Genomic DNA, 24,241 nt, shown 5'->3' with positions numbered 1-24,241 from the left:
TCAAATGTTGCTGCGTAACAAGAATGACAAGACACAAAAATGTATTTTCTCATTTTCTTCAACAGGAGATATAAATATATGTATTTGTTGTGTTTAATGTCACTCAAAAAAAGAAAATTGCATTTCTTTACCCAAGCAAGTGTTTTTTTGCTCTGCTGAAGGTCTGTAGAGATCAGACGCACAGAAGGCATAAAGTACATACAGTAGATCACAGCATCTCGTATCATTTCAATGCATAACGGCAGGTTTCAGGGAAACATTCAGCGGAAGTTCAACAGAGCAGTCGAGACAAAACAAGACAATCACTACATTCAGCAGCCGAGTATGCACTGCTGCAGCCAGATTAACAAAGTGTAATCCAGTGACCTGACTTATCAATCACCTCACTTGGAGGAAGTCACATAAAAGTAGCACACAGCAAACACCAACAAAATAGATTTTTGATTGTTTTCATGAAATTGGAGAAAGTGATACAATAAACACAATCAAGGCATTCAAGTATATAAAGTGACAACCATTTTCAAAATGATCTTATTTAAAGCCTTCATAAAGAATCTGACTTTTTGTAATGATGAAGCAACTGCAACAAAAGCATTTTAACAGAAAATATTGAGGTGTATGTGATCCAATTATCCAGAATGACGTCCGAATTTGACTTTACAGTTTATTTATTTTTTTAAAGAAATCTGAATTATCCATAAAGTAGAAATGTCCTGAATAATGTTTAATAGATTAAAGAACGACAACAAAATCTTTTTCCTCAAAAAATGTAACTTTACTCTCAACACTGTTACTTTATTTCATACACTTTGAGACTTTATTCTAGAAATTAGAATGTGTCTGTAATGTTTCCCTGTTGGTCACATTTTCATACTCAGATCCTTTCTCTTCATGTTTGTAGTTACAGCTCTCACTTTGGTCCAAGGATTTGGTTGTGTCCCCAAACTATCAAAAAGTTGAAAGCAAGTTTTCATCCACTTGTTACATAAAATATCAATAAATATTTGCAATAAATAAAGACAAAGATCAACCAATAACAGAGTTGTGATGAGTACGGGGGTCCACTTACTCTCTCTGTGAGTGAGTTGTCATGATGTGCATGATGAAGTTGGAGTGTAACAGAATGACTTCCTTACGAAGGTTGTAAAGATGTTTGCTACGGTAATACTTTTTGATTCTGAATGTTTTAAAACATTACAGCCCACATTATTTTATTCATCGACAGTATCGTAAAGAACCAAAGCTTTAAAATAACTGCAGATCTTTAGCCGTGTTTTTAACCAAAAGCTTCCAAGCGAAAGAGCGAAAGAGAAAGCTGTCTAAATTGTACAAATTCGTTGGCAGTGTCTCATACTTTCGTACTGATTGAGACAGCGTGCAGGAGATTACTTGCGGTTTTTGGTCATTAAAAAGAAGACATTACCCAATATCGGGTGATTAGGACTTGAGTTTCTGTTGTCGGGGTATCAAAACAGGTATCTGTATCGGTTGTGTTTCTAAGATTAAAAATCTGATATTGCTATTTTCTAAACATCTAGCCAGCCTCCTAAAAAATTAATTACATAGTTAAATTAGAAGTTTAGTCTCAGAGCTCTCCAAAATGTGTGTGAAGTGTCTTGTTCTAAATCCACTCTGATCCTGTATTTGATCACGCCTATAAACCCCTCTATTTCAGCCCTGCTCAGAACAAGCTGTTTCTGTGTCTGTACCTTTAAATGTAAATGAGCTGTGACCACGCCCCCTTTTGGAAGGGCTGTCTTGTACCATGCCTGATTGTTTAAAGTGAGAAGGCAGATTTCGTGGAAATTATCCAAGATATTGTTGAAAAGAAAATGTAGTCAGGAGGTATGTTTGAGATATTTTTCTTAGAAAGTAGAATAGCAAGAGTCCTAATTAGAAAACATAAAATCTGTCTTAGAAACAAAAATGCTTAAAGTGCACAAAACTCAAACTCTATCTTTGTTCTAGGCAGCGTTATAGAAAAGCTATTCAACATGAGGAGCTGGTGTGTTTCCAGTAATGTGGTGCATTTCCACGCCCAAAATAATTATTGCAGCATGTAGACTGTACCGTCACTTGTTGATAAACTCCTTCAAGATCACAGTAATGTACAAACATCAACATGTTGTATTTTTCACAGACTGTATATAAGAAGTAGAAGACGTCTCCATCTGTATTAAGTCAACTCATTAGGGGGAGATCTAAATGTTTCGGCTTTATTTTCGTCACGCATTTGTGTCGTCTTTCTTTTGTTGCAGTCTCTGTGTTTAACTAAAAGATGCTTTGGGGAGACAGCGTTCCAATTCTTTTTTACTAGATATGGTTAGTGTCCCTATTAACTTAACATTTCCTGTAAATTATGGATGCATCTTGCTAACCATGCTAACAGTGATTATTTGGCCTTTGCTAACCATTCCCTACTCTCCATCTTCACTCTCTTGTCTTCATTTGGTGACTCCTGGCTCCAAATTTAAAGATGCTGACGGGGCTTCTAAATAAGAGTCCACAGATGGATGCTATCTTATGTACAGTCTATGAAAATAACTGATTCATGTGAAACTATTTGTTAATACCCTCTCTGCCTTTTTGAATCCCTCATATGAAATCCGACTTTGTTCCCTCTCCCTCTCTGTGCTCCTTCGTCCATCTCTTTGCCACAGATCCTCCTCTTTCCTTTGTTTGTTGTCCTCTTGATGCACAGTCTCATTTCTGCTACTCCAACTCTTCATATAGTTGTGTTTTCCTCTTCAACCCTCTTCCCGTTCTCCTTCACCATCACCGCATCCTTGCACACTTTCTCACCACTGATACTCCCGTTCTCCATTCCCTTCTGCTCCTCTTCTCCTTCCTCGTCCTCCCCTTTCTCCACTCCGGGGTTCAGTCCATCCCTCTCTGCAGCGCTCACAGCCATCTCCATCTTTGCCTCGGGATCTTCCTGTTTCTTTCTGATGCAGAAGAAGTTTCCCAAAGCGATGACGATGGCCGACAGCACGACCTCGCAGCCCGCCAACAGAAAGACGTACATGTACTTATTGGTGGCGTCCAAGAGGCGACCTGGTGAAGAGTAGAAGAATATTTATGTTCTCTTTAAGCATGAAAAAAAGCAATTTACAGCACAGCAACAGGGACACTGAGAAGAATGGCAGCAAATTGTCATCAGTGTTTCTTTTTGCCAGAAAGCTTCATCTTGTGGCTCGTCTGTGTCGTCATATCTTTGTCATTGACGACAGTATGAAGACGGTTTTGAAGGGCAATATTCTTAATATTCACACTTCTGCATTTTCCCTCTGACATCACACTGAAGTTGGAAAGATCAAATGCTATTTTTATATCCGATGGTTGTGTTCGCGGTTAAAATTGTGGATAGAGATAGTGGATGGAGAAGGGGAGAGAGAGAGGGGGGATGATCAAGCGGTAACCTCCATTGTTATAAAATGTTACAGCGGAAATTAACATGTTTCCAGCCTGAACGTATGGAAGCCAGTTACCATATGTTCGCTTCCAGCTAAATACATTCTATTAGCTGATGTGCAAGAGTTAAAGAGGGAAGGTTTGAATGATCTCTGAAACATCGACATTTAATTTCATGATTCAAGCTTCAAGCTTTAGTATCAAGAGCTATCAAAAATGTATTAAAAATAATAATCCAGAGCTGGCTTTCTTGTGAGATGTAATGTGTAGACTACGTCATCTTGCATCTGCTCTAATCATTTCAACATCATTTCCTGGCTTCTGAGCATTTGGTGTTGCCAAATAACAAAAGCTTACGGCTTGCTGTAAAGGAGCCGCAGATCATATTTGAACCTGTGCTGTCCTTTTGGAGAACAATAGCCTCCTTACATGGGGCGCGACCTAACCGCTAGGGCATCGGCGCCCAGAAATGCTTCTTTTTCACACTCAAAAAATATATTTCTTTGCATGTTAAAAATGCAGAGATATTCTAATGGATTTTTTTTTTTTTGTTTGATTATCTGCATATATACGGGCTTCCCCACAATGTTCGCTATGTTAAATGTTAAACTGCATCAGGTTGGACGCCTGATAGCCAGAGCGGTGAGGGGTTCTCAACTGGTCCAGCCTCAGGACCCACCACCAACTCCTTCATGAAATATCTCAACCAACCAATCAGATTTGTCCAATGAACAATGGTGCAGTTTGGACCTCAGAATTCACAAACAAGGAAACGGAACAATACAAACACATGTTCAAAAGTGCTTCATAACTTTTTGACACACTTTGGGGACGGCTGTGACTCAATTGGTAGAGTTGTCGCCTCTCAACAGGAAGGTTGAGGGTTCGATCCCCAGCTGAGCAACATGTCCGATGTGTCTTTGGGCAAGACACTCAACCCCGCATTGCTCCCGCTGCTTCAGTGACAGTGTATGAATGGATTAGTGTTGTACTTAACTCTCTGATGTACGTAGCTTTGGATATAAGCATCTCCTAAGTCAATTGTAACAATTTTTTTTTCCAGACATGCACTGAGACCTGGTGAAAACAGCTCTGTGACCCACTTTTGGGTTCCAAGCCCACCAGTTGGCCTAGAGGATATGATGCGCGCCCCATGTACAGAGGCTAAAGTCCTCTATGCATGCACTTTGGGTTCAAATCAAAATTCAGCCCTTTGCTGCATGTCATGGCCCACTATCTCCTCCCTGCGTTTACTGTCTCTCTTCAGCTGCTCTATCCAATGAAGGCTGAATGGCCCAAAAAATAACCCTATCAGGTCCATGTTTTCTACCACAATGTGTGGTATCTTCATCTGAAAATACTCACTTTGGACGTTTAGACGACCACTATCACGAAAAGAAACCAACACCCAGACTCCCACAGAAGTGCACAGAGAGGGGAGGTCAGGGCGAAGTGGGGGATTTGGGATGCAGTCAAAGCTTACGTGACTTAAAGGGATCTAATGTGATCAAAAAAAGAGTCAACTCGGGCCTCCTCATGGATTTGGGTTTAAGACTGTTACCCTGAACAACTGCTTAAATCCAGACGTCAACTTTTAGTATCCTCAATCTCTTTGTTTGTTTCTGTCACTTCTCCACTGTCGCTGTACATACATTAAAGGTTAACAGCTTCATAAAACACAACCGGGCACATCGAAGACGTCTAACTCTGGTTGTACTGTTTATGATTATATTTAATTCCGTCTCATTAATTGATAATTGACCCAAGGCTTCAAAAACATAAAAATCTGACAGTCTGGTTCAGTAAGAGTAAGTCTCTTTAAATGGTCAGGACGAGATGTATAAAAGTGACAGATTCCAAAACTATAATAACAGTTTTTTGCCTTTATGTCGATGCTGCAGTAATTTGATGTATTCACAGTATCAACAAAGAAGTGGAAAAGAACATGGAGATGTGTATAAAGTGGAGAAGTGGAGAAGTGTATAAAACAGAAGTGTATGGAGAAGTGTATAGAACAGAAGTGTATAAAAGTGGAGAAGTGTATAAAACAGCTTCATAACCTGCATACAGGTCACTCATTGGTTGCACATTGATCACATGATATAAAGCGATCAACCCCTTCTGCTTGTTTGATTGCAGTGAATTTTCCAGAATATATCCTGCTGTGTTCACGCATCAGCTCGGCCCAACTTCATGAAAACATTTTACTCGCTGGAGAAAAAAGTGTCAGTTTGCATTCACACATTCCTTTATATGTTAAAATAATTTACTATGTTTAAAGTTTTGTTTTCTCTTGTTAAACTACATTTACCTCAGTTATAGTTTGCACTCTGATATTTGGATTTCTTCGATAGTTTAGCTTTACCTTTTCTACGTCTGCTGGTTGGGGTTTCTTACAGGTTTCTACCACACCCACACACAGTCTTTAATGAGCTCTCTATATGTGCCTTACCGCTTTCATATTCTTTAAAAGAAGCTTATCTGCGATTAATTCTTGTCTTCTTGGTTTGTAGCCACTGATTTGTTTTACTTTTTTGACTGATGAGAATTTAAACTATTTTTGCCTTTAATTTCTGACTTCAGTATCAATCTACATGTACAAAATTTGGCAAGGGCATTTTTTTGTGAGACAGGAGAAATACAAGGGGTTTATATCATACATTTAAATTCATGTGACCAGAAAAAGGGGGATATTTGTGCCCTTCAAACTTTTTAAAAATATAAGAAACAGGCAAAGAAATGAAAAAACAAAAACGTAAAAAAGTAAACCAAAGCAGCTGATGTATACAGATACTTCACATTTGTTCCTTTCATGCTCTGACCTGCTCCAGGGGGTCCCACAAGTACAGCGATGGCCTCCATAAGCAGCACCAGGCCGATGGCGCTGGAAAACTTCTCCGTCCCGACAATAGCCATGAGGACCTCGAACTGCAGCGCTCCCACCATGCCGTAGGACATGCCGAAGAAGATACAGAAAATCACCAGACCTGTGTAGTCGGTCGCCTGCAGGAAGAGGAGGGAGATTTCTGCACATGAGGACACGTTTAAAGGGGAGGCCCAGGTGATGACACAGAGCGCGTTGTTCAGGAGAGATAACAGACATTTCAAGGAGAATTCTGGTATTTAAAACCTGGCCCTATTGTCATATATATGTATAGAGTGCATCAGCTGCAGCCATGTATCAAGCTGTAATGGTAAGTAAACACGCCTTTTAACTTTTGCACAACTTTATGAAGTGAGTCATTTCAATGGTAGACATTTTTTAAAGGGGTAAGATCCCTTTTTTTAAAACCCACAAAAAGAGCCGTTACTTTACTCTCTTTAAAGCCACCAAACTTAATTGAAACAAAAAAGGTTTTATCTTGCAGAACATGGCAGTCAACCCCCAGATGTTATTTATTGTGGATGAGTAGGGTAAACGCTAGCCTCCTGGCCAACATTTGCCTCCTAGGCCTGGCTTAGATCAGCATTTGGAGCTGACTGAAAAAAGTTTGTTGCAGGCCCTGGCATTGTTATACACAGTCAGACAATATTGGCTTCAAAGTACAATTCAAAAGGCCCGCCAATGACGATAAGTTTAGGTAAAAAAAACAAACAAGCAAGCAATAGACGCTCATAAAAGGGGGTCAAAATTTAGAAACTGGCAACAATAAATAAGTATTTCTGTACCTTAAGTGGTGAGTATTTAGTTTTGAAATAGAAGTAGGTTTATTGCTCAATTTAAGATGAAGCAATTCTTTTGCAAACAGGATTTTTTGTTCTGTTACAATGAGTGACAGCAAATGTTTCTGGTATCTTACTGTTGCTTAAAGGTCTACCTCTGTAGATTTCAAGTAACATTTTGAGTCTGTGAGTGGCAAAATAGAGTGAGAAACCATTGGAGAGGTGCAGCTCTTGGACCTGTATGACTTGGTTTCTAGTTTTGGAGAAACAGAAAATACTCTTTCTAGGGTTTTGTCATTGTGGTGTGAGTCGAGTTACCTGTGATCCGATGAGGTCGGTGCATCCATTGAAGATGATAGCAAAGCTGAAGAGGTAGACACATCTTGGCCGTACCCACTTCATGCCTGCTATGAGTCCACATGTGGGTCGAGCAAACATATCAACAAATCCTAAGATGGTGAGCAGCAACGCAGACTTGGTGTCCTCGTTGCCGAGGGCTTTAGCGTAGTTGACCACAAACACAGGGGGCACAAACAAGCCCAGAACCATGATGGACGCTGCGATGGTATAGATAAGAAATCCTCTGTCGTTAAACACGCTGAAGTCCAACAACTTCTTCTTCGTCTGGGGCTTCTTCTCCTCCTCTGCAGCTGTGGGATCGCTCATCTCCAGCTCTTGTGGCTTCTTAGGGGGTAACAAGGGCCTCATGAGGGCAGCACAGGCACAGCAGTTGAGCAGCATCCCTCCCAGTATGAGGAACCCCCCCCTCCAGCCGTACTGATACTGGAGAACCTGTCCCAGAGGGGAGAGGCAGCACAGAGCCACAGGACTTCCTGCTGCCGCCAGGCCGTTAGCCAGAGGACGTTTCTCACTGAAGTATCGATTCAGCATGATGAGAGACGGCTGAAAGTTCAGTGCCAGACCCAGACCTGAACAGATGGGAAATGTCATGGAATTGTTTTACTTTGCACATACTCCTTTTTTCTCAGCGATCTAAATGTTTTTGTATCTAAAAAGGCATAAAAAAAGACTAACTTTGCATTTTTTCTGTATTTTTTGGTTTGCATTGACTCAGACTTCTGTTGGCGACATTGTCCAACTCTTGTACTTAAAATGACAGCTTAAAATATTCCTTAGATGAGACAAATGTGGAGAATGGTGCCTCTTCCCTCACCCCTCGGTGCCCTGAATGCTTGACCTTAAACATTATAATTCGGTTCAAGCGAGTGGGATCCCCCGAGAGAAGTGTGGCATGTCTTTCAGGCAGAAAGTAATGAAGCAAACTTCTCCTGTTACCAGTTTGAGCTCATTATCTCAGTACAGACATGAGGGCAGACTAAAAGGCCTTGGATCAAGAAGAATAAAAAAGAAATTGACTGAGCAGAGGGCCAGACAAGAAGGAATCTTGGGCCGCAGTTGATTGTTGTTTAAGGAGTGAAGAACACCAAATTATAAAACAGTACCTTGTGCATATAATGGGGTTTAACTTTCTTAGCCAGCCTCAAGTGGACACTTAAGGAACTGCAGTTTTTCAGATTCTGTATTGTTTTTTTTTCTTATAACTGAAGGTTCCTGCTTGTTTACATCCTGTGGAGTTGCCCCACTGCTGGCCATTAGAAAGAATGTAGGTTTAAAGCACTTCAGTATTTGCTACAAATATTTCAAACCTCATGTCTAAAATAAAAGCTGCGGTTTCATCAATGCTGTCGCTCCGTATTCTAACAGAGGTTTGACAAAGATGTGGATGCATGTTACTTTTAAAGGTGTCCTTTCCATATGTTGATATTTTCTGTGTATGTTGTCACTACCTGTGATCACTCCGGTGCAGAGGTAGATGTGGATGATGCTGGTGGAGAAAGAGGCCAGAGTCATTCCCAGTGAAGCGAGGACACCTCCAACCATCATCACCGGCCGGCAGCCGTACCTGTTCACCAGCACGCTGCACAGAGGACCTGAGACAACACAGAAATTAAACGTGTAGATCTCTATTTGGCATTTCAATGCTAAAACTAAATCGATTTTAGACACGTGTGAGGTGTTTTTTGTCTACCTGTGCCGTACAGCATGGCGAGCAGTATGGATGAGATCCAGGCGGTGTCGCTGTAGCCGACACCAAACTCTCGGATCAGCTCCTTGAAAAAGACGCTGACAGCCTTTGGGAAAGCGTAGGAGAAACCGGTGATGACGAAGCAGCCGACCAACACCGCCCAACCCCAGCCTCCATCTGGTGCCTTCACCCCAGGAGGTGCGTCATCAACCACTGCTCCTCCCATGATGCTCTCTGCTGCTGTGCTGAGGTCAGTGGCTGTAAACAGAGTGCTAGATAAACACAAATGTATCCTTTAGCGTGTTGTTTAAATGGTTCAGGTGGATTCAATTATTATACACTGTATTCTTGCCCACTGGCACTCATGCTCTTGACTGTGCTCATGAAAACATAGATATCAAACAGAATATTCAACGAGGTACATCTCACCTTATGCAGATGACATACAACTCTACATAACAGATTAAAGCCTGTTACAAGTGCTTTATAAGTGCTCTTTACATCGCAAAAAAAATAGAAAACTTGGAATTTGTTGAAACTCCAAAAAGGAAGAAATGTAAGTGATTCCCTAACGTTCTTGACTCGTACATCTACCAAATCAAGCTAGACATGTTTAGAGCCTGACCATTTAATTGGCCAGCCGATTAATATCGGCAGATATTAGCATATCAAGTGATCTATCAAGTGATCTGTATCGGCGCATATCTGACTATCACAGATATGCGCCAATATAACTAGGTTTATTCACCGGTCAAATAGCATTTAGTTTGTATTTGTATTACACTAGCAGTTCTCTTTCACCAGCAGAGTGTGCTATATGGATTACAACTTTCCAGTTGAGTGACCATCTTATCTTGCCTTCTACTGTATATCTTTTCCACAAGTGTATGATAACTGCATTTAAGGGATAGACAAAATAAATGTGTGTATCTATATCTAGAGGTATAATATGAAACTTTCAGAGTAGATGTCCAGTAGATGTTGCACTTTAGTTCCAATCTCTCCAACCAAAACAAAACCTTTCATTGGCCATACCTTCTCTGTCCCTCAGCACACTGCCTCTTCTCCTCCCCCCACCCTTCTTTATTCTAACCAAGTGCAGTAGGTGACGCAGATTTTGTAAGACTAATCTTTTCTAAAAGGCAACCCAAATAGGATTCAGTTTTTATTTCTTAGTAAAGTATTTAGAAAGATCCTCTGTTTGGCAGGTCTGTTGGTTGTCCTTTAGTTTTACTCAAGAAGAAGAAACTTTGCCAGTCTGCCTCTACTAATGGTGTCCCTGTGTGGGTGGGGCTGTCTCTCTTTCCCAACAAGCAGCGAGGCTAAAGGCCATGACACACCTGCTGTCGGTCCCAGTTGGACTGTCAGTGAGCGATTGTCGCCCTTGTTTTTGCCGTGCGTCCGGCTCTGTCGCTACCTGTTGTCATTTTTTCAGCCGATTAGACATGTTGAAGGGATCTCTCTGATTGGCTGTTAGGAGGTTTCGTTTATCTCCAGCTCTTGACACAGATTCAGGAAAGCCCCTTTGTAATGTTTGTAAAACCCATGTAAAAACCATGACTGTGCTACATGACTGCTCTATATAAATGTGTCACCCATAGATGGCATTGTTGCTTCACTTAAAGCTGTCATCAACATTACACCCTTGAGCATGCCACTGTAGTATCCATGCTTTCACCCATTAGTGCGGTTTCTCCTTATTTGTCTCCTCTGCCTCTTCTTTTCTTTTTCCACTAAAAGACCAAGGGCTGACAACGCCAGCACCATTTTCAACTTTTTATCAGACATTATTCTCCATTAGTAGGCTACCTATAATACAAGTGGTGAGAGACAGCGGTGTCAAATGGTCTTCCCGTATCATAATAACAGACTACCGCCATTCACGCAAAAGGAAACATGTTTGAGCCTCTACGTGACACATAAACAAGCTTAAGAACACGCCTTCCCATTAGAACTGAGAGAGAGTTTGACTTCACTCTTTTTTTAAAGTCATAACTCAGCAATATACTTAGTTAGCAAATATTTGATATGCTGCTTTATTAATGTTTAAAATATTGCATACTATACTACCAGATCGATCAAGAGTAACGTTAGCATTCCCAATTTGGCAACCGCCACTGTTGGGCTTCATACCTGCCTCTTCAGAAACTAACGGGTGACATCACAGAGACTACATCCATAGTCTATGAACAGCACACATAACAGAAAGTGGAGCACTTTGTACCGCTTCTTTAATCACTGCACTGGCATCCTGTGAGTCAGAGAATAGGTTTTAAAATCCTATTACTTCACTATAAAGAACTAATTAGCCCCAGGCCTGAAATCTTCTCTGATTTACTTGTGAGTCATCGGATCTGTCATTGTTTACTGAAGCTTCTCAATAATAAAGATCCATGCCAATCATTTAATCTGACTACTTAAAGCTTTTATTGCCTTTTTGTTGTCTTTTGATTGCAATTGAAATGTTAACGTGTCTTTGAAAAGCCTCTGTTTTGTTTTTATGAAGGATCGATTCTATTTTTAGCCAATGTGTTTGAGAGCTTGCGCATGTATTGTGTTTATTTTGGTTAAGGGTGTTAATATAAAAACATCTTATCTGCTGTGGCTGAGGCATTGTTGACAACCTGTCAGGACAGATAAAGCTTCCTCCTCGACGCGCACACACACACACACACACACACACACACACACACACACACACACACACACACACACACACACAACTAGACCTTTTTTTCGCTGCTGTGTTTACGAACAGTTCCATAAACAATATTTTTCTCATACACTTTTATACATTATTATTTTACTAAACTGTTGAGTAAGTGCAATTCAACTACCCATGTTATGATACAAAACAGTTTTTAGATGAATTTAGAGTCTAAATGTGCATCAAACAACCTGGGGGCTGAACTTTCAGATTTTATTGTGAAAAGGTAATAATTTCATACAGGAACGTCTCAGGAAACATTTAAACGAACATCAAGATTTGTTTAAATGTGAAGTATTCTGGGTTTTTGTTTTTCCTCCTCTGTGACGTCAAATATGTTTTGGTTGTTGACAAAGTAATACATTTGAGGATATTATTTTTTACATTAGGAAACACCGAAGAACGTTTTTCTACATCTGTTTCAACAACTAAAGGAATTGTTGCAGGTAATAATTAACAACACTTATAACTCAGTGACTTGGTGGCTATAGGCCATAGACCAAACCTTTGTTGAGGATGTTGTTGTGTATATGACAAATACAAATATTGAAAATATTTTGTATTGTCTTACTGCTTTTGTTCCCATGTCTCTCTTTATTAGCTATCTCACCGCATTTCCTGAGTTTGCTGTTTCTGAACCTGCTGCATTAAAACAAATTATACGGTTCAGTTAAACATGATTGTGGCTGCTTTAAAACCCATCAAATAACGTGTTTAAAGTTTGATGACGCATAAGTAATAAACATCATGTCAAGTAATGAAGATAGAAATGTCACTTCAATAACAAAGCGTCTTTCTATCACGGGTGTGGAAAAATCAGAAACTGGACCCACATGCAGAATTAACTAACATTATTTAATAATCAAAAAGGCCAAAGGCAAACAAAAACTTACTTCCAAAAGTTCAACAAAAAACAAACAATCACAGGGATCAAAAACAGGGAGCCACACAGGAGCACGAGCGAAAACTGACACTTGCAACATACAACAATCAACACTGGCTACTTACAACATACAATGAACTGACAACAGGAAGGGAAGGAACACAGAGACTAAATAGACATGGGGTAATAAAACACAGGAGTGACTAACAAGACACAGGTGAGGACAAGCAGGGCAACAAGACAGGGAGAAACACAAGACCAGAAACACTGAGGACAATACAAAATAAATGATGAAACACTGAAGACACACAGAACTCAAGATTCTAACAAAAACACACTAGAACACAGAGATACACGAGGATAATGAATGACAAAATAAAACAGAAAACACTGACGACAAAACAAGGAAACAAGCAACACTAGGGAACATTAACACACAAGGGAAACAAGCAACACTGGGAAAAACCGGGGAAACTCAAATACAAAATACAAAACCAAATCATGACACTTTCAGTATTTAGATCAGGATATCCTGCAGTTGCCTGGCTGCGTCAAGAATAGCCTACATGAGAGTTATTCCAGCCCATAACCGATTTCCCTGAATGAATTATTTTTACATGTAACTGTATACATTTGCATGTTTTGGTAGAGAAAGATGACGTATAGCCTATAGTCGTGACATCATCATCGTCTCGTGGATGCAGCGCAGCGCACGTAGGCAGTGTGACTTCTGCGTCACATCCAGCAGCAACTACATCCTACTTCAAACTTTCAGCGCTTGTTGCATCACGTTCAGACTTCATCACGCATCACTGAATCAGGAAAAGAGGCAGCGAGGCAGCGCGCTCTGTCTGCCAAATAACATCCGCTCCCAGAAGTTTTCTTATTTTATCCTCCGAGCTCGTTTTGTTGTCTTTTTAGCTGGCATAAGACTTTCAGTGTTACATTTTCTTTACTTTTCCCCCCCGTTATATAACTAATACACCACAATGATCGCCGTGAGGAAATGAAGATCTTCCGTTTAATGCGCAGCATAGTCTTTTTTCCCAGCCGGAGCCATTGTTTCCTCTGTAAGTGAGTAATATATCCGTCGTATTGTCCTATTTAGGTAACAGCTGCAGTATGAAGTTTTTTTTCTATGCCGTACACTTGACAGGAGTGGATAGCGGAAAGAACCAAGAGAGCAAGCTGCCTACGTGAGGAGTGAGGCGTGGGTCTCTAATGTGCATCCCCACAGACCTGATCCTGATCCGACCGGTCCAAAGTGTTAAATACTGTAACAACTGAGACTATCATGGGGCTAAGCATCACAAACACCTCTCCTTTACTCTCATTTTACACTCAAATTCATTCTAATTTATCATCTTTAGCCTGCTTATATTTAGCCCACCTGTTACTCCACACCTAAAAGCAGTTTTAATAAAATAAAAAATACAAATTAATTCCGAAACGTCAGAACTCAGACAAAAAAAAAACCCTCAAGTGAAGAAAAGGGAAAAATACAAAATTAAGTGACGTTACCTGGTGAGATGATGCCTGCCTCTTCAGAAGCGCTTCTACACAACTCGCGGGTGCGCGCTTTCGTCCTGCCTTTATCAGACGGCGGCGCGCACGCAAAGGAGACCACGCCCCTCCGCCAAATCAAACAGATGTGCGTTTATCAACTGTCCCTTGCATCGTATTTCATCATTAAGCAACCAAACATACAGAGCTGCCTAAGTATGTTACAAACTTTTTAGAAGGGAAATTCAAGTTTAGTCAACGACTAAGAGTTCATATCACATTGGAGCCAGTTTCTTCTATTATCATTATATTGTAAACAATTGAAACGCTTAAATACAAACATTTTAAACCAAAAACGAAGACACCGACATTGTAGTCTTAACCTTACAAGAAACAAATACATTTAGGTCTAGCACATTTCTACTGGTTTAGGGTTGGGGCACTGTTGCTGCTGTGCTCATGATGGATTAAAGTTGGGTTTTTGTAGATAATAATACAACAAAGAGTAATATCTTTTACCTGCTCTTTTGTAACACAATATAACAAAGAGTAAGGTGTTTTATCTGCTCTTTTGTAATATAATATAACAACTAGTAAGGTATTCTACAAGCTCTTTTGTAAAGTTTCTTTGTGTAACATTTTTTTTTAGGAATGGGCCCTACACAAATAAAGATTGATTGATTGATACTGTCTGACTGCTTTTATTTCAGTTTCTGTAGAAAATATTGTCTGATTTATATTGTGCGTTATCATACGTGGGGTTTCTTTGTGGCCTACTTGGACATGTGAATGTAGAATTTTCCCATTGAAATTAAAATGTTAAAATAATCACTATTTTAATAGGTTAAAATATATAATTCTTATTATGACAAACATTTTTTTTTCCTAATTTCCTAAATATATGATTTAAATATATAATAAAACCAATCAGTTGATTCAAATTCAGGACACATTTCTTGCGTTTAATAACGACTATCTAACACTGACATCAGGCCACTATGAATAAAATGTGTCTAAAAGAAACTAGCGTCGCTCGGAACTATTCTCTCTCTCCTTGTGCCGGGGGAACATATATGGCATAACGGACGGTTGCCCGGGAAACCCCACGGGCAAACCATTCACCTGAAAGACGGACTGGTCAAGTTTTATTGAACGTCTACTTTAGCTCCTCCAATGATGTTTTCCAACATAGAGTAATTAAGATAAATAAACAAGTCGCTACATGGCTTGGTGAATATAAAGTGTAAAGAATTAGGAGCTCCTACCAAACCTGCCGAGTGAAATCGGCTCATGGATCATGGTAGGTTTGTGTGATTGATTTCGGTTTGTTGATCCAGTGTGTTCGCAGTTTTGTTTTTACTTACCTGTTGCGCCCACCTGAGGTGCAGGGGGGGGTCAATAGAACTCTGAACTGACCCGCTGTACTAAGAAATACAATCTTAAAACCAAAAACATGTGTTTTCATGTCATTTTAAATCACTACCTGACTCTATCTTTGGGAAAGGGTTATTTATATTCTACTGATAACGCTTTCCTAGCACCCTCACAGCATTTTGTCTTTACTGTAGTGTCCTGTATTTTGCTCTCATGCACGTCGTCATGGTTAAAACAGTGACCATGTCAACAGGTGACTTTCAGCTGCTACACCAGATGTTGAAGACTGAAAGTGTCCTAATGAAGATAAAAAGGTGTCCTAAAGAATGCCTCTATGGTTTTTCTTTAAGATATGTCTGATAAGTATTTGACATTATAATGAACAACTAAACGAGGAGGCATTAGGACACTTTATGTCTGAACATCTGTGGTACCTACGACAGCCACAGATGCGTTCAGTGGAAAGTTGCGTTAACATGGTAAAGTAAACTAACGGGTGAGCAAGAATACTATGTTGATCAACCTTTATTGTGGCATGGTAGGTTTACACATGTTTGGCCATGCAGTCGGACGTGGAGAGTGACCTGGGAGAGCTTGAGGCCCAGCTGGCCAGTAAAGAGAGGGAATGGAAGGAGCTCCAAGCTGTGAGGGTTCATCAGCTGGAGAGTTCCCTGAGAAAGGCACAGGAGGAGTGCTCCTCCCTCAGGTACCGTGATTACCTCCACCTCACACCACAGCTTTCAGCTGGAAAATATTCCCAGTACTAGGCCCAGCGTCTCTGACTCAGAGAGATTAAGTCACTGAAAGGGAAATATGTGTAGATAATCATGCACAGTTTTTTAATCAACTGATTAATACTTGTGGGAAAAAAAGTTATTTAAAAATGTCTATGACAATTTCCAAGAACACAAGGTAACACCTTCAGTTTTCAGAAGATCAAACATTTTCTGTAAATTGAATAATGATGTAAAAAAGAGAAAAGCAGAAAACCCCTCTGTAGAGAATGTCTGGTATGGTAAGGGTGGTATTTATAATAACAATAATAATAATAACAACAATAATAAGGAGAAGAAGAATACATTTTTGTGTTGAATTGTTTTTCTAATTAATTGAAGGACAGTTAATGAAGTAAAACTTAATGTTTGATAGAGTTTGATCGATAAATGCTTGAATCATTTTGCACCCTCCGCCCCCCCCAAAAAATCCAGTTAACCCAAGTTTGCTGTTAAAATATCTAATATACCTGAGTTTGAAAAATATATCCTCTCATGCTTTAGTGTGCGACAGTTGAGTCCTCAAGCCTCCTGTAAGAACTGGTGACACTGCCTACAAGTGAGAAAAAAACCTGATCTGATAAAATGATCGAATCTGTGACTTAAATCTGTTATTGATTAAACAGAAGATAATGCCTTCTCATTTAAATGTACTGTAACAGATGTGTGCGGGACACAAAAACACAATTTGTTCTTTTGGACAGTTAAAAATATGTTTGGCCGGTGAATTTTTTTTAATTTACCTGCCACCTTGGCCGGTGAGTCAAAAAGTTAATTTGGGACCCTAGTGACACGACACCAGTTGAACATTTGAACTCTTACAGAGTTATGCAGAGTTACCAGGAAACATGTTCATCAGCTGCTTGTGATGGAATCTGTCTATGCACAACGTTTTGGTTTTATTTGCTCAAGTTTTGTAATGTTTGTCAGCGATATCTACCTCGGTATAACACAATTGAGGCGTGTGGATTATTAACAGTATGCAGCACATTGTAATTGGAAAGGCACTTTGCTATTGCTTGCTGTCGAAATGTCTAAACGTCTTTTTCAATGCCATGAGCAGCACCTCTATTGTACTGCAGTGGAGGCAGAGCTCTCAGTCTAAAGATATGCAAACATAAAAATCTGATAAGACTGATACCACTACAAATGTTTGTTTGCTTACCTCCTCACGAAGATCATTTTTCTACTCGAACATGTTCAGGTTTTATGTCCACTTTTTCTTTTATAAAGGAATGAAAAATACATTTATACAGGGTTCTCCAATTTGTTATGTTTTTGTGTGTCACTCAAAATTGTGGTGGAGGGGCGCTGGTGGTGCAGAGGTTAGTGTGCGCCCCCCATGTATGGAGGCTGTGGTCTTCCAAGTGGGCGGCCCGGGTTCGAATCTGATCTGTGGCTCCTTTCCTGCATGTCATTCCCCACTCTCTCTCTCTCTCTCCCTGATTTCCAACTCTATCCACGGTCCTATCTCTCCAATAAAGGCACAAAAAGCCCCAAAAGAAATCTTAAAAAAAAAATTGTGGTGGATCCGAAGTAATTATTTAAAAACACTGAAGTCACATCATAATACAGCCAAGCTTAATGCTTGGGCCATGGGGGGAAAACCAGCAACTACCGTGAAAGCAAAGTAAAATTACATATTATTCAATGGAGTCCACTGGCTGTTGCTAGTGTAAACGAAATCATATAATAAGGCCTTTCGCTGTAGGAATCACTTGTGTTTTCAGACATTAAGAATAAATACATTACCACACAAAATGTTACGGTATGGTACGATACAGTTATACTTTGTCCCTGTATGAAAACTTGTCTTGGACTGGAATACTTCAGAAATGTGGTTGTCTGCACACTAGCGTAAGTAAAAAAAAAACATAATACGAAACAACAATCAACATATAAACAGAAAGAAAATGAATTGCATCAACAACTTTTAAATGAAAATCACTTTGACTGAAAGAAATAAGAATATATTATGTTGCAGGCAATAGAACGCCGAAGCAATCTCCTGGAGTAAGATGTGGCCCAGCGTTAAAGTCCTTTAACTGTGTACATATTACTATTTAGATTAATACCATAATCAGTCTGATATCAAGCTGAAGATTCATAAAGAATTTGGAATAGACCAGCCCATGAAGAATTATTTGAGCAGCACTAATTATATTGATGTATAGATATTGAAAAATAAAATATATTTTACAGTATATGCAGGGATGTGATTTTTCCAAATCATGTGATTTTTGCAAATAACACTCATACTTGTGTAAAGACTTACAGTATCTTCCTGTGTGTAAGCACTGTTATCAAATAATATTTTGTTGTGCATTCCTCTGTCAGAGAGCGCTACCAGCAAATGAAGGATGATTTCCAGTTCAATCTGGCTGTCCTGGACGAACGAGACAGAGAGCTGGAGAGATACGATGTGGTTACTACCGGAGCTCTGACTGTGGAAAACAACAGGTACAATTCTTCTCAACCTCTTCAGCACAAATTAGAAAGTAAAGATTACGTCATAATGAGAGTATCAGAACAACTTGTAGAAATAAGTGAAAGATCAATCAACTAGGATTGTTCATGTGTTTAAAGTAAGTAAGCAAATTGTTTATCAAACACTGTGGGGGCGAGAATGAAGCTCATACTGATCATTTAGAGTCACACAGAGCATCCTAAATAAAAATGAAAATAAATAATTACTCGCCTTATTATTATTATGCTTATAATTCTCAACTGAATGCGAACATGTAAGTGGAAAAATCCTTGAAATAATTTATTTATGTAAAGCATCAAGCATATATTTGCAGTAGGGCTGCTAGATTATGGCAAATATCATAATCACGATTATTTTTTTGATATAGTCTTTTAGTTATAATAACGAAATGTTAGTCTGTTTTTAAAAAACTGATCTTAGTGTTTTTGATCTCTTGATTTTATGTGCCTAAAGGTATTTGTCCAGGTTTTTTTATGTGTTATCTTGACTGTGATTGATTTCCTACAAAGGATCAATAAAGTATCTACCTATTGAGATCACAGTTATTAACAAACTAAAACACTCTGAAACACTTTGAAAAAGAACCAATAAATGAAAAATAAATAAATATATACAGTTAATAATATATAAATACAAGAAATAAAGGTAGTGGTAGAGGTGATGAACAACAAAGACTTTGAAACACTTTCCCCACTCGACAGAACCTGTGGACAAAACAAGCGCACCTCTGCAAGCAGCAACGTAATCCCTTAATCCTGATTATCTTGTTTTCATGATCGTGGGTCGCCAAATTTATAATTTAAATTGAAACTTGATTAATTGCCCAGCCCTTATTTGCAGTAGACATGAGCTGAGAAAAAAGATAGAGCTTTACTCTTCAATGCAAAATCAATGTAAAGGACGCATACGGCTCCTCTCCCCCCCCCCCCCCCCCCCCCCCCCCCAGGAAGGTCAGACCACAACATGATTCACCTCACCCCCTGCTATGTACCTATGGTTAAAAGGCTGCCTGCAACCAAGAAGAAAGTGAGGCGATGGTCAGAGGTGGCCTATATCACACTGCAGGGGTGCTTTGAGGTGACTGACTGGGAAGCACTCTGCGAGCCCCATGGAGAGGACATCAGCGATTACGTCAGTTTCTGTGTGGACTGCACTGTCCCAGCAAGGACTGTCCTTTGTTATTCAAACAACAAGCCATGGATAACAAAGGACATCAAGGCCATCCTCAACACCAAGAAAAGGGCCTTCAGAGATGGAAATCAAGAGGAGATGAGAACTATACAGGGGTTCCTGAAAGTGAACATTAGGGAGGCCAAGGGCAGCTGATTCAGACTCCACGCAGGCAAGGCTGCGGGCCCTGACGGCGTCATTCCCAAGGTGCTCAAGGCCTGTGCCCCCCAGCTCTGTGGAGTACTTCACCATGTCTTCAGCTTGAGCCTAAGTCTTCAGAGGGTCCCCGTGCTGTGGAAGACGTCCTGCCTCGTTCCTGTGCCAAAGACGCCGCGACGCTAAGGACTACAGACCGGTGGCACTGACGTCCCACATCATGAAGACCCTGGAGAGACTCATCCTGGATCAGCTCTGACCAACGGTCAGGCCCCTCTTGGATCCTCTCCAGTTCGCCTACCAGCCCCGACTGAGTGTCGAGGACGCCATCAGCTTCCTGCTGAACCGGGTCTACGCTCACCTGGACAAGCCGGACAGCACTGTGAGGGTCATGTTTTTTGACTTCTCCAGTGCTTTTGACACCATCCGTCCGGCTCTACTGGGGGAGAAGATGACGACAATGCAGGTGGAGGCTCCTCTCGTGTCCTGGATTGTGGACTATCTGACTGGCAGACCACAGTATGTGCGCCTACAACACTGTGAGTCAGCCAGAGTGGTCAGCAACACTGGGGCCCCACAGGGGACGGTCCTGTCTCCCTTCCTCTTCACCCTCTACACCACAGACTTCAACTACAACACAGTGTCCTGCCACCTTCAGAAGTTTTCTGATGACTCTGCTGTAGTTGGACGTATCAGCAAGGGTGAGGAGGCTGAGTTTAGGGCTGTGGTGGGTGACTTTGTCGCATGGTGTGAGCAAAACCATCTCCAGCTCAACCTGGCAAAGACCAAAGAACTGGTAGTGAATCTAAGGAGGAAAAAGGCACCGGTGACCCCTATTTCCATTCAGGGGGTCAGTGTGGACATTGTGGACAACTACAAGTACTTGGGGGTGTACTTGGACAATAAACTGGACTGGTCTAAGAACGCCGAGGCTGTCTACAAGAAAGGCCTGAGCCGACTCTACTTCCTGAGGAGGCTGAGGTCCTTTAACATCTGCATGACGATGCTGAGGATGTTCTATGAGTCTGTGGTGGCCAGTGCTATCCTGTTTGCTGTTGCGTGCTGGGGCAGCAGGCTGAAGGTAGCAGACTCCAACAGACTAAACAGACTGATCCATAAGGCCAGTGACGTTACTGGGGTGGAGTTGGACTCTCTGACGGTGGTGTCAGAGAGGAGGATGCTAACTAAGTTGCGTTGCATCTTGGACAATGTCTACCACACACTCCACGATGTGCTGGTCAGACACAGGAGCACATTCAGTGCCAGACTGATCCCCCCCGATGCACCACAGAACACCACAGGAGGTCATTCCTGCCTGTGGCCATCAAACTTTATAACTCCTCCCTTTGAGTGACAAACACTCCGTCTGACCCTGGACTATCTCAACCTGGAAAAAAACCAAAACAAACTGAAAACTGTAACCTCCACCATAACTCATTATTTATTAAAACTGCAATATAATAATAATGAATAATATGGCCATGATAAAATATATCAATATAGCAATATTGAAGAAAACAATGCAATAATCTTGAAAATGTGTGTATATATTCCACCTTAGTCTTATTCGTGTAAATATTTATTCTACCTATTATTGAAACCTTACTTATAATCCTATTCTATTTGAATAATATTTTTATTACTATATTTCTACTGCTATACTGTATATTTTGGAGCAACTGTAACGACCGAATTTCCCTCTGGGATTAATAAAGTATTTCTGATTCTGATTCTGATTTTAAATGCGATTAGAGCGGCTACATTAGATTATAAATTCTTATGATCAATAATGAATACCAACACATTTTAGAATTAGAACAGATTATTATGTCTTCTTTTTCCACTGTTTCTCTCTTTCTTTTTTTTCAATGAACTTTTCAACTGAATTTACATTGTCAGTGTTTAATTGTAAGAAGCTGTCTTCTCATATTTATTTTCCTGTACTGATTTTACTTAGTACATTTGATTTATTGTTCTTATACACCTCATCCTGGAGTAAATCACAGTGTTGATGAGACGCCTGCAGGGTGACTTTGAAATCAGAGCTCCCCCTTGTCTTATAATGACCCTCAAGGAGAACAGTAATTGCTCCAGCAGACACAGTGACGGTCAAGGTCCACTAATACTGAAATACTGCTGTCATTGTGCAGACAGGAGGAGGTGAAGCAGCTCCGTCTGCAGGTCACCTGGCTGGAAGAGCAAAGAACCAGAGAGGCCGAGCAGTGGAGGGAGGAGCTCAGACAGAGTCAGCACAGTGCTGCTCAGTACAAGCTGCAGCTGGAGGAGCTCAAACTGTAAGTCTGAAAGAAGAAATACAATAATTATAGCTGGGATTAAGATGTTATGAATTTATGAATAAAACATTACCATTTATCAAGCCACATAAGTGAAAGAAGTGTAAGCTAAAAGGGTGAAACCAAACCACACCATAATAACTCAATGCACAGCACAGAAAAACCAGCCTATTGATAAAAAGAGATTAGGTGAGATGAGATAAGATCCTCGATCTTAGTTATTTAAATGGTTAATAGTATCGAAAAGTACTAAAGCCTAAAACCATCACAAATGTTTCTGTTATTTTCTAACACAAAGCTACTGAAAGAGTGAGAGATCACTATCAAAACATTTGTGAAATTTAAACATTTTGAAGAAGTTTGCCTGCATTTTAATTTGCCCATGTTATCACCTCTAAATTGTTAAAAAAAAAAAAAAAAAAAACTCCTACTTAGGCAAGGCAAGTTTAATTATAGAGCACATTTCAACAACAAGGCAATTCAAAGTGCTTCACACAAGACATCAAAAGCATCATGACAGAGGAAAGAAAAGAAACATTAAAATAGAACATTTAAAAATCACTGAAATTATTAAATCTGAACATATGTTCAAATGAAATTAATTGAAATGAAATTTATTGAAATAAATAAAGTAAAAATATAAATAAATAAATATAAAGAGTTAAAAGTTACAGTGCAGAGTTAAAATTTTAAATCTTATTAAAATTGTTTAATGAAAGACAGCTGTAAACAGGTGTGTCTTCAACCTCGATTTAAAAGAGCTGAGAGTTTCAGCAGACCTGCAGTTTTCTGGGAGTTTGTTCCAGATATAAGGTGCATAGAAACTGAACGCTACTTCTCCGTGTTTGGTTCTGACTCTGGGGACAGAGAGCAGACCTGTCCCAGACGACCTGAGCGGTCTGGATGGTTCGTAATTAATCATGAGGTCACTGATGTATTTTGGCCCTAAACCTTTAAGCGCTTTATAAACCAGCAGCAGGATTTTAAAGTCTATTCTTTGACAGACTGGGAGCCAGTGTAAAGACCTCAGAACTGGACTGATGTGATCAATTTTCTTGGTTTTGGTGAGGACTCTAGCAGCAGCGTTCTGGATCAGCTGCAGCTGTCTGTCTGATTTTTTAGGCAGACCTGTAAAGACACTGTTACAGTAATCAAGACGACTGAAGATAAAAGCATGGACAAGTTTTTCCAGGTCCTGCTGGGACATAAGTCCTCTAATTCTTGATATGTTCTTCAGGTGATAGTAGGCTGATTTTGTAATTGTCTTAATGTGGCTTTTAAAATTGAGGTCTGACTCCATCACTACGCCCAGATTTCTTGCCTGGTCTGTGGTTTTAAGTCTACTGACTGAAGCTGATTGCTGACTCTTAGTCGCTTCTCCTTTGCTCCAAAAACAACAACCTCAGTTTTGTCTTTGTTTAGCTAGAGAAAATTTTTGCACACCCACTCATTGATTTTCTCTATGCATTTACCCAGTGCTTTTATGGGACCATGGTTGCCTGGTGACATTGTAATATATATTTGTGTGTCGTCTGCGTAGTTATGATAACTTATTTTATTGTTTTTTATAATCTGAGCTAGTGGGAGCATGTAGAGGTTAAACAGAAGAGGCCCCAGGATGGAACCTTGGGGAACTCCACAAGTAATTTTTTGTTTGCTCAGATTTGAAGTTACCTATAGACTTGAAGAAGTCCCTGTCCTTTAAGTAGGATTCAAATCAGTTTAGTACTTTGCCAGAAACTCCCACCAAGTTTTCCAGTCGGTCAAGTAAT

At 40.1% G+C, this 24,241-nt stretch overlaps 2 protein-coding genes across 4 annotated transcripts in view; one reads left to right on the top strand and one right to left on the bottom strand.

Annotated features, from left to right (window-relative positions):
- Window positions 1-40: 40 nt before the first annotated feature.
- Window positions 41-14,338, bottom strand: slc16a3b (solute carrier family 16 member 3b). Its single transcript, XM_020640054.3, has 6 exons — window positions 14,233-14,338; window positions 9,125-9,393; window positions 8,883-9,026; window positions 7,393-8,003; window positions 6,234-6,414; window positions 41-3,054 (listed from the first exon to the last, which is right to left on the bottom strand). The coding sequence occupies exons 2-6, from the start codon at window positions 9,345-9,347 to the stop codon at window positions 2,726-2,728; spliced, it is 1,488 nt and encodes a 495-aa protein (XP_020495710.1). The 5' UTR covers window positions 9,348-9,393; window positions 14,233-14,338; the 3' UTR covers window positions 41-2,725.
- Window positions 14,339-15,314: 976 nt separating this feature from the next.
- The window catches only part of ccdc57 (coiled-coil domain containing 57), a 37,061-nt gene continuing 28,134 nt past the window's right edge, over window positions 15,315-24,241 (top strand). For all 3 annotated transcript variants that reach the window (XM_065949516.1, XM_065949515.1, XM_020640268.3), the window contains exons 1-4: window positions 15,315-15,514; window positions 16,131-16,294; window positions 18,699-18,821; window positions 22,326-22,469. In XM_065949516.1, coding sequence (XP_065805588.1) covers window positions 15,512-15,514; window positions 16,131-16,294; window positions 18,699-18,821; window positions 22,326-22,469 — 434 coding nt within the window. In that variant the 5' untranslated portion in view covers window positions 15,315-15,511. The remainder of the gene's footprint in view (window positions 15,515-16,130; window positions 16,295-18,698; window positions 18,822-22,325; window positions 22,470-24,241) is intronic.

Source organism: Labrus bergylta, chromosome 21, assembly GCF_963930695.1.
Source record: "Labrus bergylta chromosome 21, fLabBer1.1, whole genome shotgun sequence".
Taxonomy (NCBI): Eukaryota; Metazoa; Chordata; class Actinopteri; order Labriformes; family Labridae; genus Labrus; species Labrus bergylta.
This window is presented reverse-complemented; position numbering and strand designations above follow the sequence as displayed.

What these genes read in the sequence shown, in the direction of transcription:
- slc16a3b (XM_020640054.3), bottom strand. Translation starts at nt 9,347, where the DNA reads ATGGGAGGAGCAGTGGTTGATGACGCACCTCCTGGGGTGAAGGCACCA. An exon ending in CGCCATGCTGTACGGCACAG is followed by an intron (nt 9,027 to 9,124) that starts GTAGACAAAAAA and finishes GTGTTGTCTCAG; the next exon opens with GTCCTCTGTGCAGCGTGCTG. An exon ending in CTGCACCGGAGTGATCACAG is followed by an intron (nt 8,004 to 8,882) that starts GTAGTGACAACA and finishes CCATCTGTTCAG; the next exon opens with GTCTGGGTCTGGCACTGAAC.